Below are 19,790 nucleotides of genomic sequence, written 5' to 3'. Positions count from 1 at the left end.
CGCTCCCTTTCATGAAATCCAGAAACGTAGCGCTCCCTCTCGTGAAATATCCCAAATTTCCGTACCCTCCGATGAGAAAATTTGAATGTAGCGAACGTATCAAATAAATCAGTAATTATTAATTTGAGAAACCCTGAATGCATCACATACATATATGAACAAATATACAGACTAAGACCGCTGGACAGAGAAAGTAGGATAAAAATTAACGTAGATAAGACCAAAATAATGTTCAATACCTATTGCATGCCTGATAGCATGACAATAGATGATAAAATAGTAAAAGTAGTCGATAGCTATTTATATTTTGGATAACTAATAGACAGGTAGAAAAAGAAATAAAGAGACGTATGAAATTAGGATGGAGTGCGTTTGGACGAATGAATGTTGTTTTTAAATCAAAAATGCCACTCTGCCTGAAGAAAAAGATCTTCGATCAATGTGTTTTGCCAGTGATGACGTTTGGATGTGAAACTTGGACATTGAAATCCAAGTTGCTACACAAAGTCCAATGCACTCAAAACTTTGTATGCTTGGCATAATGAAGAAAGACAGGAAACGGAATACGTGAGTAAGAAGTATGACAAGGGTAGTGGATATAGTGGATAGAGTGAAGAGATTGAAATGAAAATGGGCGGGCCACGTGGCTAGAATAATGGACAAAATAAATTCTAGAATGATACCAGAGAGAATGCAAAAGAGTAAAAGGAAGACCGCAGTGAAGACGAAATTAGGAGTGAGATGGATGAGAGTTGCGCAACACAGAGAAGAGTGGAAGCGTGTTGGAGAAGCTTTCATCCAGCAGTGAATGGCGAGTGGCTGCAGATGATGATGATGATTAGAGGTAGGATAGTCACAGTGCTATCCATTGTTCCATTGTTGTAAATCCTTTGTAAAAAAGGTTCGGCAAACCTTAAACAATGCATTTACAACCTTTGAACAATACGCGGCACCTTCTGGGTCCGGTGACTAATGATGATGTAGACTTTTGAAGATACTCTTCTCCGAATAATGGCCCATTAAACTCATACCATGCACCATTTTTTTTTTTGATCTTTCGACTTAAGATCTTTCGATTTTCGATCTTTGCCTTCCGATATTTGCGTTTTCTGTCATTTAACATTCTGTCTCGTCACGGAGACCGATCTAATGTATCTGGCGTGCACTGTTTCGCCTGTAGAAACATATACATATGTACATATATATATTAATATATATTAATTAATTTCCATTCGAATATGAATTATCTAAAACGCCAGATAAAATATATTATTTATTTATTTAAAGTTTGGACCGTTGTAGCATTACAGGAATTCCTAATGCGCCACAATGGTCAAAAATATAACAGAAAAGACAAGAAACAAAATAATAAATTAGACATAACAAAAACAAAACATATATATACACAAACAACTAAAAATAATAATTATTATTATTATATATCGTTTATCGTCTTGAATTCATTCTATGTTTACAAGGTTTTTGTATTTCGTAATATTCTTTCTCGATTATGATTTTCAAGTTATGAAGTTATAACTGGTAATATATTTTGACGGTAACATACATATACAAAAGAAACATATTTCCCAAAATTCTAAGTGGAGTTTGGGTGTGCACTAAGCGAGAAAAGGTTTCGGAGCACGCCGTAATAAATGAAACTATTCTTAATTCCAATGAAATGTGAAAAATAAATCTCAAACTAGGGCACACGTAGTTCTACATTTACCGATATACATATGTACATTTGTATGTTGAAATTTTTCCCCGATTTTACCAAGTACCGGGGCCGACATATCCCGAAGCCGTATCATAGGAACGACTCTGCATTACGGTGTATCTTATGGTGTGGTGTATGGGTATATTTAGTGAGCATGCGCTCCAGCTGTCCAGTGTTGTGTCGGCGCCAGTCCCCGTCGAGGCGGCGCCCGGGCGCCGGTGAGCGTCGCTTTTTCACCCTCCTCCCACATCCCCACCCACTTTTCCACCCTTTGTTTGAACCGCAACGCCTCCACTTCGTTTCGATACACGTTCAACCACAAAACTTCCCTCAAACGATTCAAACCGATCAAAGAGATCATTTCCACAGAAAAAAACACAACTCAATCAAATTTGCAAACCTCAAATAATAACCTTCTAGCACATACATTTGCGTCCAAAACGAGCTAAAACATATTGTGAACGATTTTTTCAAATTTAGTGATGAAATTTATCAAAGGAATCCCTTGAGATTTTCTTTTTCGATTTGTGTACGTTTGACCTTTCGATGCCGGCTTCTCTATACACGTGCGCTTTTTCTATACTAGATAAAATATTGTGCAATATTTTCAGTGTTAATATTAATCATTCAACACTTGAGAGTTTGCTTTGTACTTACACGCGTACGTGAAGCTGAAATATCTTATTTCGCTTCGCATGCCAACTTATTGAAAGATGGATCATTAAGAATGGTCAGTTCAAAAATTAGAACGCGCGTGAAAAAGATAATAAAACCAAGTAAAGCATCATCCTCAGATCAATCTACGCGAAATTATCTCAGATGAAACTCGATTCGCTCAATGGAATGCATAAATCAAATCATATTCCATTAGCGGTTTCGAAAAATCTCCATAGCTTTTCGGTGTATTTTTACATAATAAATTTCATAGCGTTCCGAAAAGTTTGGCACAATCTGGCAAATATGAGATTGATCGTAAAATTAATAACGACCTGTTAATGACGTGTTTATAAAAGCGTAAAAATACAAATTGGGTGCTAACATATCATAATTTACATTGAAAATCTGGCACTGAAGTACAATTTGTAATAAATTAATTCAGATAATGATACACATACGTACACACGTGTCAATCGAAAAAAAATCAAGAGAATAGACGTATAGAAACGTTTTTGAATGGCTTTATAAATATATTAGGTATAACATTTCGAACTGTGCCAAATGTTTTGCATTTAGATTACACACTTCGCGAAATGCGTGTCGTCTCGTACGAAACATTTCAATTAAAATTACGTTTCGCAACACATATGACCACTTAAATACTCATTCGCCAAGAATTCGAAACAATTGGTGGAGGCGTTTGTATATTTTCTTACCATTTTTTTTTACACAGCTTCTCTAATTTGATTTTTCAGTATACAATTCATGATGATAATCACCGCGGTGTTTTCATAGTCGTACTAGTTGAAAGCGAAGAAAATTGTGATAAATTTTATTTAGAATGAGTACATACGTATTTTGATAAATATTAATTAAACTTGAATACATAATAAGACATATAGTGCTTGTGAAACGGCAGATGAGATAGGATCACCGCATAGAATCGACTACAGTCAACATCCAACCTTAGAGGAGCGCAGTTCCGCACAAACTTTCCTTCACAGAGAACCAGGTAAACATCATTCGTTAAAACTTAAATATTAATTAAGATCACTTTATTTATTTTCTTATTATTGCACAATTTCTTGAAATTAATTCGAATTCATTTGTAATCGATACTAAATATATTATATTCTATTAGGTATATACATATGTACATATTTTCCGTATGCTTATAAAATTCTCGCATGACATTCTTCCATTAAATTGATTAGATGGATGTGTAATAAGCTAATTAAAATCTGAAACAATTTTAAATACACCCAATCATTTCATTATAAATCAACTCGAACTTAGTGAGATCCCTTTACATCGATAACATTATACAAGCTGTCACGAATACGGCGTCTTTTTTAACCCTTTTGAAACCGATACAATTTTTCCGAAACCACTTTAGCTTACGCTCTTTTCATTGATTCTCTGTCGATATTTTTTCGATATGCGAGCAACGTGATTTTTTGCCCATAAATTTCATTTCGAATATATAAATATTTACGAGTTTTTTTGCGTCGAAAAATGCCACCTTCGTACCGTTGCTTTACCACGAATTGATAAGGATTTAACCCTTTGCGTTCGCGCTTTCATTTCCAAGCCCGAATATCTGCCACTTTCGGAATTATTCTGTCACTTTGCGAATGCCCTTATTAAAGGTGATTTATGTAAAACATATTCACATATTTAGGCGCATATAATAAAAACATTTATAATGGTTTTATACCTATATATGTACATACGTACGTATGTGCGCGCTCTATATTATAATATTGCTATGAAAAGGTTAATGTTTACATATGTATGTACGTACATGTAATTTCGTTCGATTCGTGCTAGCGTCATGAGATGAACCCATTGACATTAACAATATAAGATAAATTGTTATCAAAGTATAATTAGTTTGAAATTGCAGTCGTCACGCAATAACTCCCATGTAACTTTTCGTCTAGAAATTAATTTTAGTTTTTTGCTAAACAGTCACATTTATTTCAATTAGAGCACCGGCTAACAACAGTCTATAAATTTCAATTATTAAAGGCAATTGATATGAAACTTAACAATGCTTTTACATATGACCATGAATTTTGAAGACTGTGGATCACGGAGCGTTTCAAACAAAAGAAGTAACTATCGAATCAACAGGTCAACTTTAGCTGACAGGCACAGTTTCAACGCTAAAAATACATATATATGTACATACAGATGCCATAGTTTTTTTTTTAATTTTAGCTAACAAATAATTCTAAGAATATTTCAACTTCATTTCAACGTACTTTTTCCAAGTACGTCGAATAATTAAATTTGAAAGATTTGCTTGTGTCTTTTGGATTGGCTTTATTTAAAATACTTGGGGGAAGGAGCATGCATATCTGATGAACCCAAATATTGTACAAAAATTTCCTTATTTTCGCCATAAAAGATTCTTAAAATTTGACATTGAGACTTCTTAGTAATGTTCTATCAGACATATGTATGTACATTTTCGGTCTCTGTGACGGGCCCGAATATGAAACGCCCGAAAACGCAAATATCGGAAGGCAAAGATCGAAAATCGAAAGATCTTAAGTCGAAAGATCAAAAAAAAAGGGTGCATGGTAAACGGTACATACTCACTTAATTTGCGCGAGCAGGATACAACAGGACCAAGAGGAACAGGCTTTTCCTTCCGTATTAATGTGCGCGCGCAGAATACGGGAGGAAAAGCCTGTTCCTCTTGTTCCTGTTGTAACCTACTCGCCCAAATTAAGTGAGTATGTACCGTTTACCATGCACCCTTTTTTTATCTTTCGACTTAAGATCTTTCGATTTTCGATCTTTGCCTTCCGATATTTGCGTTTTCGGGCGTTTCAAATTCGGGCCCGTGAGGTAGACCCGTACATTTTATGCCGACAATGCGATAAAATTTATTGAAACAATGCCCGATCGATTGTCGCTAAAGTGTCACATCACTAATGGGACAAAGCACATGCATACTATACATATACATATACTTTCGGTTGTCAAGGGATTGCGTGCTTCGTGACAATTTTGATTCGCATTATACAAAAGAATATCCCGTATAAAACTGTAGAATATATTATATAATAATAAATAGGTAAACGGAAAGTTTCGTATAATCGATTTTAATTGATGGAAGACATTCCTTTTTTGCGAGTCTCGACATTGTACGAGGTGAATCAATCTTCCGCGGTGTCTGATCCAGTCTAGTCCATCAATCGTCCCGCCATATTGACACAAGGGGTGGTTTGGGTGTTGGGTCGAAGCGTCGAAACACCCATGAAACGTCTCGAGTGCCATATACAAAAATAGTTCGACACGAAAGGCCAACAAGCTCGTTCGGTAGTATATGTATGTACGTTCGACTATTTTTAGGCGATGGACCGTTCAATCCAATTCATTCAGTAAATTTCCAGCAATTGCACGTCAAACTAGAACTAAATCTGATAATCTGAGCCAGTCTGAAGCACCCAATCTTCAAAGCGGAAAAATAATATTGACAGCATATTTGGTCAAATGTATTTTCTACAATTTTTCGATCATTTAAGAATCGCGTTTTCTACAATTTGGATAAATTAAAAAAAATACACGCATGTATGTATAAATGCAATAACTAATTGAATCGGTCGACAGCTGCTCTTCAAGAGCGATTAGTTTAGATAACAAAACTTAGAGGTCTATATTCAAATGCATAAAAACGTTAAATTTAAATTATATTAAGCGATAATTTTTTTTATATTAATTAATTATTCAAAATTTCAATGTATTATATAATATAATACATATATACATGCATACTCGTATGTATGTATGTAGCTCAAAGTTTCAGTTCCTGAAAATTTATTTTGTTACATATTATAAACAAGAAAAATATAATCATTTTATACCTGTAATAAAGACCGTAGTGGGGGGGGGGGGGCATAGGGTGCATGAGGAGGGCAGATGACTCCAGGTGCAAGATTGAAGGGGTGCCAAAATGCGTTTGGTAATTTTCTATACTATGAATTATAATTTGCCAGGTTTATTGGTAGAGTTCAATTTTTACATTGAATCGGGAAAGAAATTTTACAATTAATGTTTATTTAAAATGCAGACGATCGCTACATTCGCCCTGCGCTGACGAAAATATTTCCTATTACGACATATTGACAAAATTGATAAAATTAAATAGGAAGGCGGTAATTTTGATATTTTACTTGGTGGATGTATTCCAAAATTGTTTTAAAAAATCAAGGGGGGGGGGGCTAGTGGCATGTTTGTCGCCGGGCGCAACGTGCACTATCTACGGCTCTGCCTATAATGCATCGTAATATTTTAATTTAGGATCTTTTGAATGAGTATTTTTTTTAAATAGCTGTATATATAATAATATACATAGTACGAATAAAGCAATTTAAAAAAATGTGAAAAAAAATTATCAGGATTTTCCAGATTAAATTTACTCACATTATACATACATTAAGTATTGAATTCGCACGAAATTCATAAAAGGTTTTCTTAAGGCTTCTCTTTTTCAAAATTTATACCTTAGGAAATTTCGATTGAAATACTGTACTGTGAAAATTTCATTTACATTTTTTTTTTCATTTGTGGTTTGGGGGTTTGCCAATAGAAGGATTCTCCCGGGTGCCAAATGCCCCAACGGCACCTCTATAAATATGTATGTATGTACGTATTTATTAAAAAATAAAACCCTCGATCCTTATCAATCATCTTTTATTCAGCCATTTCATCGCGGTGTCGATTTGCTCGGTAACTTTTTATGGCAAAAATTTCATAAAGCCCCAACGATAAATCACGTCAATAACAAACAGGCCGTATCTAAAATATTGAGTGTATCATATGAATACACACACATTCGTATGTATTATAAATGAAACAACATTTAAACAGGTACGTTATCCGAAGGCAAATAGTAAATTAGCAATCATACATATGTATATACATACATAGTGCTTTTTGTCAAAATTAAACCTTAACATTTCGACTGATATTGACTTTGGCTCTCACTTTGGGGAATACTACATACATATGTACATACACGATGTGTATCTTACATAAATACCTAAACATTTTACGTATAGTAAATCAATCAAATCTCTCATCTTAAAAAACAGCAGCAGAATTCACTTTCCATTTAAAAATTTTATTGTATAAAATTTTTATAAGATTTTTGATTTCCATACTTACTCATTTATATAATGTCCAATTAAAAAGTCTTTCGTCCTTTGCTTTTTAATTTTGAATTAGACTTTACATATACGGCTCATTTTTTAATTAAACCTTTAACGAATTATTTATGAAAACGTTTGTCCAAAATTTTAAATAATCGTTATACAAACAAAACAAAAGTTAAAGGCGTGCAGTCGAATAAATATATATGTTGTAATTTAATCTTTTACATGAGAGCCAAATAACAAAATTACTAATGCACTATGCGAATGATAAAACATTAATACAACACATACATATGAGCCGTTATATTTGAAAGTGGCAAAAGTCCACTTTGCTTCATTATATATATATGTAATTTGTTGCGTTAAACAATATTTAAAAATGCTGCTGGCCTGTAATACGTTTATTCTGCTTTCCGAGATATCTAATTAAAAGAAGTGATAACTACATATTTGTGAAGTAAGTCAAACAGAAATAGTGTTTTTGGAATTAAAAATTGGACTTCCACCACTTTCAAATATAACGGCTCATATATCTTTATTCCACTAACTTACGATCTATAATAATATTAATTACTATATATTTGTTCCATTGAGAAATTCATTCTCATTCACGAAGCATTTTGAACCCTTTCCATTTACATTTGAGACAAGCTGTAAATGGTTTTGTAAAATTTTATCATATATCTTTATTCGGCTACACACTTCCACTATAGTTCCATGTGGACATGTCTTTTAAAATATGTGCAAATCCGCCATTAGAGTACAGAATTAATATCAATTTTTTTGGAAACTTCTGCAAATGTACTACCTATTTAAGATAGGTTGTAAAGTTAATTGATAAAAAAATATTAGAAATTTATGCAAAATAGATATATGTATATATTACGGAAATTTTCTTACAACTCATAGTGATAAAAAATGAAAAATCCGTCTCTGAAGATAGATTTGAATTGAAAAGAGGACCCACAAAGAATTTGTGCATGATAAGCATAGTACAATCGTTCGATGGTTCCCGACCTGAATAAACCTAAAAGAAATAAATAATTTTTATATTCATACTGCAGACGAAAGGACTATCGATCGTAGCGTTGAAAAAGTATCGTCGGTCATAAAAAAAACTCACATATTGTAAGTATATTTTCCCGGCTACCTTTGTGTAATGTTTATGAGAATTTAACTAATCTAAATGGCCAAACTGAATTGTAAATCTTTAATGTTTACATTTCACAACCGTTTCCTCTACGTTTTAGTCGGATTAATTGGCCTTTTGTAAACACATACGCACACACACACACACTCGCCACACCACGTGTGTACATTTGCCACCAACTTCCTCGTCGGCGAAGAAGACCCACGTTCAACGATAAACTTTCACAATGACTTCAGCAAACTGTTACAAGTTTTCGTCGACTTTCCTCGCTTACGCTGAATAAAATATTGCTCTACGCCGAGACTTAATTCTCGTAAGAAATTTTAAGCGCTAAACGACTTCAAAAATCTCATTATTTTGAATATACAACATGTTCACGAAATTAAGTCGAATTTCAAGCGAATGTCTGTTAAGTTCTCACCCACAGCATGTTAAAATGTGTTCGAAAGGTGAAAGTTCAATTTGAATCATTATTGGGTATCGATCGGTGTTTGGTTTACTAGTTGAGTAGGGCAATTAAGGGCCATCGCCCAAACACTTCACTCGAAATACCTCAAATCGAGGACTTTCGCATCTCTCCTGATGTTATCTATTTTTTATGTTTATTTACATTAAAAAAAATAGCTTTTCCATGTATTTGACACGCTAACTTTAATAAAAAAAGATTTTTTTTTAATATGAAAGCAATTATTAACATATAATTGATCATACATACACTATTATATAAATAAATACGCATATGAAGCGGCGGTTTATCATATATGAAAATAGGCGGTCTCCGTGACGAGCCAGAATGTTAAATTACAGAAAACGCAAATATCGCAAGGGAAAGATCGAAAGATAAAAAAGGGTGCATGGTAAACGGTACATACTCACTTAATTTGCGCGAGCAGGATACAACAGGAACAAGAGGAACAGGCTTTTCCTCCCGTATTAATGTGCGCGCGCAGAATACGGGAGGAAAAGCATGTTCCTCTTGTTCCTGTTGTATCCTGCTCGCGCAAATTAAGTGAGTATGTACCGTTTACCATGCACCATTTTTTTTGTCTTTCGACTTAAGATCTTTCGATTTTTGATCTTTGCCTTCCGATATTTGTGTTTTCTGTAATTTAACATTCTGTCTCGTCACGTAGACCCGTTAAATATGTATATTAAATAAAATAGTTCATCTCTCATTCCTGAGACATGAACTAAATCGTAACGATGATACATACATATATTTAATTTAAATATTAAGTCAATAAAGGTAATAATTATATAATTGAATAAACTCAATCGTGTTTATTATTGTCTACCATTTCTTTAATATTACATAATATATTTTGTTCTGTTTCTTGGCTATATTAGATCTTGCAATGTCTATTGAAAAATATGTGCAACATTACGTCTTTCGGAAGCAATGGTTATCCGATAGAAATTGCCGCACATTCCGTTTGATACACGAGCATCGCTTTATTTCACTCTCGAAACGACCGCAAAAACGGCGTGAATTTCCCGGGAAATCCCGGTAGAACGTTGAATTCCAAAAACAAAAAATCCACAACAAATCCACCCAAACTCCCGCTGCGTGTTGATTGAATCGCGAAACATACACTCCATGTAGGTTTTATTTTCATTTTTAATACAAATATATGGTTCGGGTTTTTATCAAGCGACGACATTTTTCATCGCCCCTAAAAACTCATTTGTACGGACCAGTAATGTGAAAAATTTACATGGGGAAAAGCTATCGTTGTCTATTCGCAATTACAAGGGTCTCAACGACTCGGTCGGGCTCTGTCCAACGCAAACCCTCAAACATTCCATATCTGCAATGCGGTTTAATTACTCAATACACATACATATAAATACTATCTATGTACATACATACAGATATTTGTGAATATTAAAATCCGTTAAAAAATTTAGTAAAATATTTTGAATCACCTAAATGAGTTGGCTTACACGATGGTCCTTTTCGGTTAGACCTCAGTCTAAGTACTAGCATTTAATCAGTCTGTAGGAAATAACCTTTAAGACCCTTACTATGTACATACATCCAAACGTTGGTGGCTTTACTGCCAATTAGCGTCCAATTAGGGACCATCCAAATTTGGCAGAGGCTTTAAATTTTAATAAATTTCGTGGAGCCCGGTGTGCTCTTTTGGTGATTTTACTATAATTTCAAAAACTTTATTGTTTCATTGAATTATGGAAAGTATAAATACGAAAAAAATTTAAATTTATTACAAACGGTGACGAAAATGATTCGTGAAAACATAATAAATAAAACTTTTATTTAAAATACGATAACATGATTTATGTAGATTTTTTAATCAAATAATATCATTACCATCATTACCAAATTTTAACTATTTTTTTAACCCACGGTTCTTTAAATAAGATTTTTTTGTTAACTTCAAAATACCACATTTTTAAAGGACATTGAGAATCTCTGTATTTTATACATTAAAAATAATTGTATTTTCAATCATTCTTTTAGTTTCTATTATAATAAACCTTGCTCGTTTCTCTATAATTTCTTATTACGATACAAGAAAACTAATTTTGTTTTGCAGCCTCATCAATCCGTCTTTCAACATCTTTATATAATATAAAGAAATATAAAATTAGCCTCATTTTCCAATTATTGTGGTGTATGAAAAGAAATCTCAATTGATATAAGTGATTGGGCACACTTTAATAACAAATCTAAATTTACTGTACATATTTCCAGTATCAAAACATCCGATTTATTCTCGCACCAAATGAAATGTCAATATTGATATAACGAACGTGCGATTTATATGCAGGAAGTTCTGAAAAGTTGGAGTTTATATTGGCAACTCATAGAGATATTCGACATTCGACTAAATAACTTAAAATACAAAACTAAGACTAGTTTTATCGGAAAAATTTCTATAATTCGACTGCCATCGTATTTTCGATTTTACTGGTAAAACGCGAATAAATGCCACAGATGTGCCACGTGTAAATATTTAGACTTTTTTACGCGATCGTTTATTGTTTGGGATGAATCACCCGCTTTCAAACTCGTGATTCGGAATTTAATCGCAACCAAACATGCGACTTTCAACTATATATTTGAAATTCTGCCCGTCTCTTTGTTTCTCCACATTTCCCGCAATCTTTCTCTAATCGATATCAAATTTTGGATAACTACAGCTACTGGTTATTTCTTTCTACCGGTATTAAATTACTTATGTATTTAGATCACACAGAAGTAACCCTCATCACTGATGAGTTATCAGATATATGACCGTAAACTTCGATAACACATACATACCTCACTAAAGGTCCAAACGCAGTAGGCGACATTGCGCTGCTGCGACGCGACACTACACGGCAAAGTTGATACAAAAGGCAACAGATCGCGACAGATCGCGTGGTTTCGCGTGACTCGTAGTTCGTTCTATCTCATACAATTTCACACAAACAATATTTGGCCGCGCACTGCCGTGTCGCGTCGCGGTCGCATAATGCGGTCAGACCTTAACACAAAGATCCCAATAGTTACATCAGTGACGCTTAAATGCTTTTTATTATTACTAAATTATGTTTACAATACATCTTATATCTATTTTAATAGCTACTGATCTACTGATCATTTTCTATTGTACAATTTTAATTTAATTTTATTAGTAATCATATTATTATATTATTCTCATGTTAATGTACAGCATAATAGGAAAAAGAGCTCAAAAACCTATTTACAATTCTTATTAATGCTCATAATACATATAATACATAATACTAACTAAAAGTCAACGATCTAAAGCACAACCCAAAATGATTTATTTCATCACCAAGTGTTTCAAAATATCTGCATATGCATACTCGCTGGATATCGTACATTGACATTTATATAATGTAACAATTGTTATTATCAAAAATATCATATTTTATTATAAATATTTTGCCTGTCGCGCAACTGAATAATATTTAAATAGATTTTGACATGTAAATAATATGAAAATTAAGGGTAATCAAAAAATGTATTTTCTGTAATAGTTATTTAACATGTCAAAAAGGGGGAATATTGTATTTTCCAAATTCTTAAATAAATCCCCTCCTTGCTATAAAAGGTCCAGAATTTTTGTTTTCTCAAGGCTTAGAGAAAATAGTCCGATTAGTGGAATAGCCTTTTTCATCAAAATCCGGCTCTAATTGAATATTATTATTTTTCAACCCGTTTGTGCACTGCAGCCAGCGATCACTTAGAATATAGATAAACTGTCCCGTCTGTCACAAAGGCTGTGCATCACTAAGTTACATTGTCACTAATTGACACCTTTGTATCAATTATATACGTCGATCTTTGTATTTAAAATTTGACGTTTGGTGCATCAAGTAAGATGAGATAAATAATTACAACCTTCATTGTAATTAAAGCAACTGCATATGTACAAATATATTTTCCGAATTAAATTACTCATCAATTTTCACTTGCTGTAGACTATTTCTAATTTCATACATATGAAAATTTCAACATTCATAAGAAAAAATATACTGATATCTTTCTTGTATTTAAATATGGGTTATTTAAATTGTAATTAAAATTTACTATTACATACATTGTATATATGTATGTATATATATATATATATATATATATATATATATATATATATATATATATATATATTCTTTATTTTTAACAATAATTGAACCGCAATGAAGTGTAGGCGAAATTTGAGCTGTTGTATTTGAATATATATATATGTATTATATAATGTATGTAAGTGACATAAAATAAAACGATTAAGGGATTCCTGGCATTTATCCCGGCTGACAGAATGGCAAATTGATTCGCGAATATTCTTACATATGTATGTATGTGTGGTCAGAAATTCTTTGAAGCGCAAGTCTCATCATGGTCCGATATCAAATTACCCGACCAAATGAGAGTTCTGATATCGAATTACACGTAAGAGCTCTCCGTTGGTTTATTTAGGTCACATTGTTACCCTTTCAATTACATATCTGATACATTAAAACGTGCCACAGCATAAAATAAAAGTTTGTTTTCGCACTTTACCGATATTTCACTTTAAGAAAACAGTCGCGATTGAAATTCGTAGTCGTGAAAATATTAATCCAATCGCATACTCGCCCAGTTGTCATGCTTTAATCACACTAACAAAATTTCATGTTCATTTGACTTGAGTTTTATAAGTCTCCAGAGATGCATAATAAAAATTAAAGTGTTGTGTGGTTTTGTTTCTGTTGAAAATGAGTACTGGGTTGTAAAGGGAATGTAAAGATTTTAGTTTGCTACCTTAATAAAAATAAAATTTAATTCGTACTCATTATAAGATAAAATCTACAATTTTAGCAATATAGTAACCGATTAATTTTTATACAACCCTTTGGAGTCTGATATTGCATATTTTGAATTTTATAATTGCACTTTAATCGGACTTCGCCAAATACTGATTTTTGCCAACAGTGATTTTTTTATAATATTATATTTTTATATATTACAAAATTTGTGTGACGCCTTCTATTACACCTATAATATGTAAAATTATTGAGCTTTCAGATCTCAAGTTACATAATCCTTTGATATTAATTCCGTCGGCATACCACAAATCAAAATCATTCACAACAACGTGGCTAAATTCATTTGAAGACAATACTATATACATACATATCATAATAAATAAATTACACAATAAGATCAAAATTTCACAATATACATAATATTATAAAACTATATACATATGTACACACGTCAATAGCACCAATAATCACAAAGATTACCGTAGCGGAGACTAATTAATCTTTACTAAATTTGACTCACTAAATTAGATCATGACATTGGTTTTTGTTGGCTTCTTGTCGTTTATGAGATATGAGTATTTAAAGAAATGGGCAATTCTTTTGCAGTCTTAACCTCAAAATCTAGTATCGCTGTGCCGAAAGCGAGTATAAATTATAATCAATAATTTGATGTTTTTTTTATTATTGTTTTACCCCAGCAATAACAATAATTAATTTTAAAGGCTCATATCTCATGAACGAGAAAAAACCAACAAAAATCATTATCATATTCGAATTATGTGAATCAAACTTAATAAAAATTGATAAGTCTCCCAGTAAGTAAAAAACGTGATTTTCCTTTCTCGGGGTAATAATACAATAAAGGTAAATTCTAATTATTTCACAAAATTAATATTCACATGTTCAAATAATATATGTATGTAATACATGATTATAAAATGAAAATTTTATCAAATTATTTAACTTTAGAAATATATGTAGATTGTATGTATGTACATACATTATAATATAACATGTTAAAAGTTTTACAAATACATTATACATATTGAACACATAACAGGAATTACTTAAAAAATAAACACTGTTTATTTATATTATAATATATACATACATATATTACAAATATAACATAGCATATATTTTGATTGAGGAATTTGACATTTTTTAAAACATACATATATGTACATACATGGGTACATTAGTCAAATTTTTGCATCGAAACACTTACCACGTTTCTGATCTGATTAGATGGATTTTAGTTTGTTCGTGAATCTAATATATAATTTCGAAAAACACTTTGTATGTAAGGTTTAATGTAACTATGTATATATGTATGATTTGGTTGGGAGCATCGAAAACAAATCAAAGTTTCAATGACGACGATATCGATATCGTTGAATATTATTTTTTTCGATTAAAATATATTTAACAAAAAAGCAAATGAATGTTTACTGTTAGATTAGCCATGTTTAAGCTGTTTATATTACAAATACCGAGCGAAGCCGGGTAAAACCACTAGTAATTAATAAATCAGACATTTTCTACATATTAAGATGGTTCCATGGGCGTAGTTAGGCGGGAAACTTATTTCCGCATTTGGGGAAACTTCTTTCTAAACTGTGTATAACTGCCAATTCAAAGTCAACCATGATGCTGGTTGGACTCAAATTGGAATTCAATATATTTAATATCTCGAACAGTTTAATGTAACTATCCTGTCTTTTTTTTTTTGTAGTAAAACAAAAAGAATAGGAATGGCTCGGTCATAAGTAGAGGTAGGACCGGAAGTGGTGTTATACATATTATATATAGGACCTGGTGTTATACATATTATGTATCATATACTAGTGGTTTTACCCGTCTTCGCTCGGTATTTGTAATATAAACAGCGTAAACATGGCTAATCTAACAGTAAATATTCATTTTTTTTTCTATTAAATTTATTTGAATCGAAAAAAATACAATATTCAACCAATTGAACTGTCGTCATAGAAACTTTGTTTTGTTTACGAAGTTCCCAACCGACATTACATATTTTCTTACATACTTAAATACCGAGCCTATTTCGAAATTATATATTAGATATATCGAAGCCTTTCGCTATGTATACACGTTAGAGTTTTATAAAAATGTATTTAGCTTCATATAAAAGTACCTATGTAGTATGTTGCATGTACATGATACATATAAACTTTACGAGTCGTGTAAGCTAAACTTTAAACAACTGCATCCCACTACAAGAACTCCCTTGTCGACGTAACCACACTTTGCGAATTTACCCCCAACATACAGACGCACACATACATACAATGTACATACACACACATTCAAGTGTGAACAAACTGAAACTGCACGATAAAGGGTATGCCGACGTAGACGTATGTAGTACGTTTGACACATAATATGTAGTCAAACAATAGTATCACACACACACACACACACACACACCACAATAATGAGAAGGCGTCACATAGAAACGCGTCCGGCCGTCCGTCACCACCTCCGACGTCACTGACAGTCAAGCGGTCGCGTCGCGATTTTCCATCTCGGTTGAAAAATGTGTGCCAGTTGTGTGCCAGTGGTGAGGGGGCGGCGGTGGTGGCGGTGGGCCGGAAGCTGCGATGACTGCTCATGCTCTGACCGGTTGGGTTGGATTGCAGGATGCACGCGGGCGGACTCCACTCGGCATTGGCGATCAAGAGGCAGCGCAAGAGGAGAGATGAGCAGAGGAGGGCCAAAGAGAGACGCTACTCCTTGCAGAGCAGCGAATCGGGTCTGACATCGCCGAGGGGCTCCCAAGGCTCCCTGGACAGAGCCGGCTCACGAAGACGCCCTCGCAAGAATCGCCCCCCGCCAAACGCCATGCTCGACTCCAAGGTGGTGTCGTCCGTGGGCATGCTCCACATCGGAGTGGTCTTCCTAGTTCTAGGAGTCTTCCTAGTTGGATCGGGACTCCTGCCGGACAACATCACGTCCTGGAGCGCTCTAGGCACCACCGGCTGGTGGAACGAGCTGGTCTGCACCGGACTATTCGCCGTAGCCGTCGGCGTATTCCTCATCATCCTCAACAAGTACATATCCAAAAACGAGGAGCGCGATCTCGAAGAGTACGTACAGAGCCAATTGACGAGATCTCGCTCGGGACACCGGCTGGAAAGGGACGTGGAAACTGGTGGCATGATCTCCAAGCATCAAAAGCGCGAAAAGCGCCAGCAAAAAGAAGACGAGGCGCGTAGACTCAGTGGAATCACCATTGAAAGCCCGCCTCTGACCCCACATTCGCCGTCCTCTGTCACTGTTACCGCTGCCACTCACCACGGCTTCATAAATCCGGCGGCTCTCAACGGCGACACTATTCAGGATCATCATCTGGATCAGATAGTCGAGGAGGACTATTCGACGTCGGAAAAGGGTGAGGAAGATCCGAAGCGTGTGGATTACTATAACAAGGAAACATATTCAAACCATTCCACGACGATAAGTATGAGTCCGATAACACCGTCGGATACGCGAGAGTTAATCGGAAACGGACGTCACATGATCATGTCGAGGATGTAAGGATCGAAAGGATGTAAATCGTCGCACCGCCACCGTTTTGCGTCGACTTACATTTTCTTTATTTTAATGTTCGGAACACAATTCAAATTCGATGTTTTAGCTTTTTTATCGTCGTAAAATTTACTCAAATTTAAATGGAATTTTTTTCAAAAAAAAAAAAACGCATTTAAAAAAAAATACACAATGCGTTTATGTTGTCGATGTGTCACAATTTTTCTTTCACTGTTTGATGTTATTAAATCGTATTTTTAAGCTTAGCTTTGTAAAATAAAAAAACATAAATTAATTAACATTGATTTTATACTATACATTTTGTATTTTATTAATGTAAATCATTCTATAGATGGACTTGGTACACTAATCACTTATAAATGCACCTTAACATTATTCAAATATTATATGTGATTCAATCAATCTTTACAAATTACGTGTGAATTTCTATACCAAGTCCATTCTTAGAATGTTCGTCTTGTAGGTAGACCGGTTTAACTTGGCAGCTCTATCTATCATAGCGAACATCCAACTCACAGCTCAATCCAGTGGAAATCTCAAACAACTCCCATGCTTTACAAGATTTATCAGAAAAATCAACTAACATCTATAGTAAGTCACCTAATCCACCATTTGCCAAGATAGACTGATTTTACAATGTATGTAATATTATATAACAATTCTTTCATAGTCGACCTTCGTCCATCCCTCTGCATAGAAGAGGTGATGTGAACAAATCATAAATTGTGTACAAATTCAAATACAAACATTCCCTTTCAATATCAAAAAAAGTTCAAAGGAATGATTAATTGTTTGATAGCAATGAAATTGTGAATTTTGAACATAGATTTACAAGATTATCTCAAAATTGTATGAATTGCCCAAATAGTGGGCTGGAGGGTCCAAAAGTGATACATTGTTTATTTGTTCCAAAATTTAAACATTTGATACACATTTTAATAGACAAAACCCATAACGACACGAAAAAAATGAACGAAGAAAATTAATGACATTTTAATTTCATATCAAATTGTAATTATGAATGTATAAACATTATAATATTTTACAAAAAAAAAAAAATATATATATATATATATATTACAAAAAAAAATATATACATATATATATATAAATATATATATATATATATATATATATATATATATATATATATATATATATATATATATATATATATATATATATATATATATATTATATGTACCTAAAAGTAATATTATGTCCATATAAAATAAAATTAACATCGTTAAACTTTCGTGCAAAATAGCATTTCTCTTATTAATGTAAAGCTTTGAATGCCTTATACTATTACAAATATATACTTCTCTTTACATTTCCAATTTTTATAAGGATAATTGTATAATTATTAGCATTTAGCCAAAGAAAACTTATGTAAATATTGAATTTCAATCGACTGAAAATTTTAGGGTTAACTTTAAAGAAATTTGTAATTTAAACACGCATTTTTCATTACGCGCACTACTCAATATTGTATATTTATTACACGAATTTAAATTTTGAAAAATATTATTAAATTAATTCAATATTGTTCTTTTAATCGAAAATAAAAATATTTCAAATTTTTCAATAATATATGTACAAAACAAATTATCGAAGTTTTCTTTGTTACAAAGAATTTCTTTATAATCATTTAGGAAATATTTTGACACGTTTAACACTCAAGATGTAAGGTTTGTTTTTTAAAGTAGTGCAACAAAATTAATCCTTTAAAAAATCCTAGTCGATTTTCAATTTATTTTTAGAATCACGAAGGACCTATACTCATAGTCCCGTGATGGTGCAACACAGTCACAGAGATGCTCGAAAAGGCTGTATTCAATGATAATCTAATAAGCTTAAATATTCTGATATCTTACCATAAACATACATAGCTTATTATATTATAGTGTTGTGATTTTATTATTAATTATTTTTCGCACCGTTCCCCTGTCCATCAAATGTGTCGGTGAACATGGCTTGTAAGGAAATATCACAGTGCTGTGATTATGTTCTCACGAACATTCTTAGGCAGCACATCCACTAAAAGCATAGGCAACTGTAAATTTAGCTGTCTATGAAGTGGATATATTTTGTAATGAAATTGTTACGAAAGAAGCAATTTCAGTTAATCGTAGACTCATATATATGATTACTTTTTTTAAAAACTCAATTAAGTAAATAATAATTAAGTGTACTCATTACTAAGACAGCTATGTTTACAGTGGAAATTTCGCTGAAAGTGGAT

General features: G+C 33.0%; 1 protein-coding gene across 4 annotated transcripts; it reads left to right on the top strand.

Annotated features, from left to right (window-relative positions):
- Window positions 1-1,888: 1,888 nt before the first annotated feature.
- On the top strand, window positions 1,889-18,591 carry LOC143910627 (uncharacterized). 4 transcript variants are annotated; one of them, XR_013260497.1, is made up of 5 exons: window positions 1,889-1,935; window positions 3,130-3,386; window positions 16,636-17,387; window positions 18,009-18,136; window positions 18,216-18,591. XR_013260497.1 is itself a non-coding variant. In XM_077429186.1 (3 exons), exons 2-3 carry the CDS (start codon window positions 16,637-16,639, stop codon window positions 18,020-18,022), a joined length of 765 nt encoding a protein of 254 aa, XP_077285312.1. In that variant the 5' UTR covers window positions 3,292-3,386; window position 16,636; the 3' UTR covers window positions 18,023-18,591. The 4 variants fall into 4 exon arrangements, 2 of the variants coding, with proteins under 2 accessions (XP_077285312.1, XP_077285311.1); XR_013260498.1 differs by lacking the exon at window positions 1,889-1,935 and having other exon boundaries at window positions 2,943-3,386; XM_077429186.1 differs by lacking the exon at window positions 1,889-1,935 and having other exon boundaries at window positions 3,292-3,386; window positions 18,009-18,591.
- Window positions 18,592-19,790: the final 1,199 nt, after the last annotated feature.

The sequence above is a fragment of the Arctopsyche grandis genome, chromosome 4 (assembly GCF_051622035.1).
Source record: "Arctopsyche grandis isolate Sample6627 chromosome 4, ASM5162203v2, whole genome shotgun sequence".
NCBI classification, from domain to species: Eukaryota; Metazoa; Arthropoda; class Insecta; order Trichoptera; family Hydropsychidae; genus Arctopsyche; species Arctopsyche grandis.
This window is presented reverse-complemented; position numbering and strand designations above follow the sequence as displayed.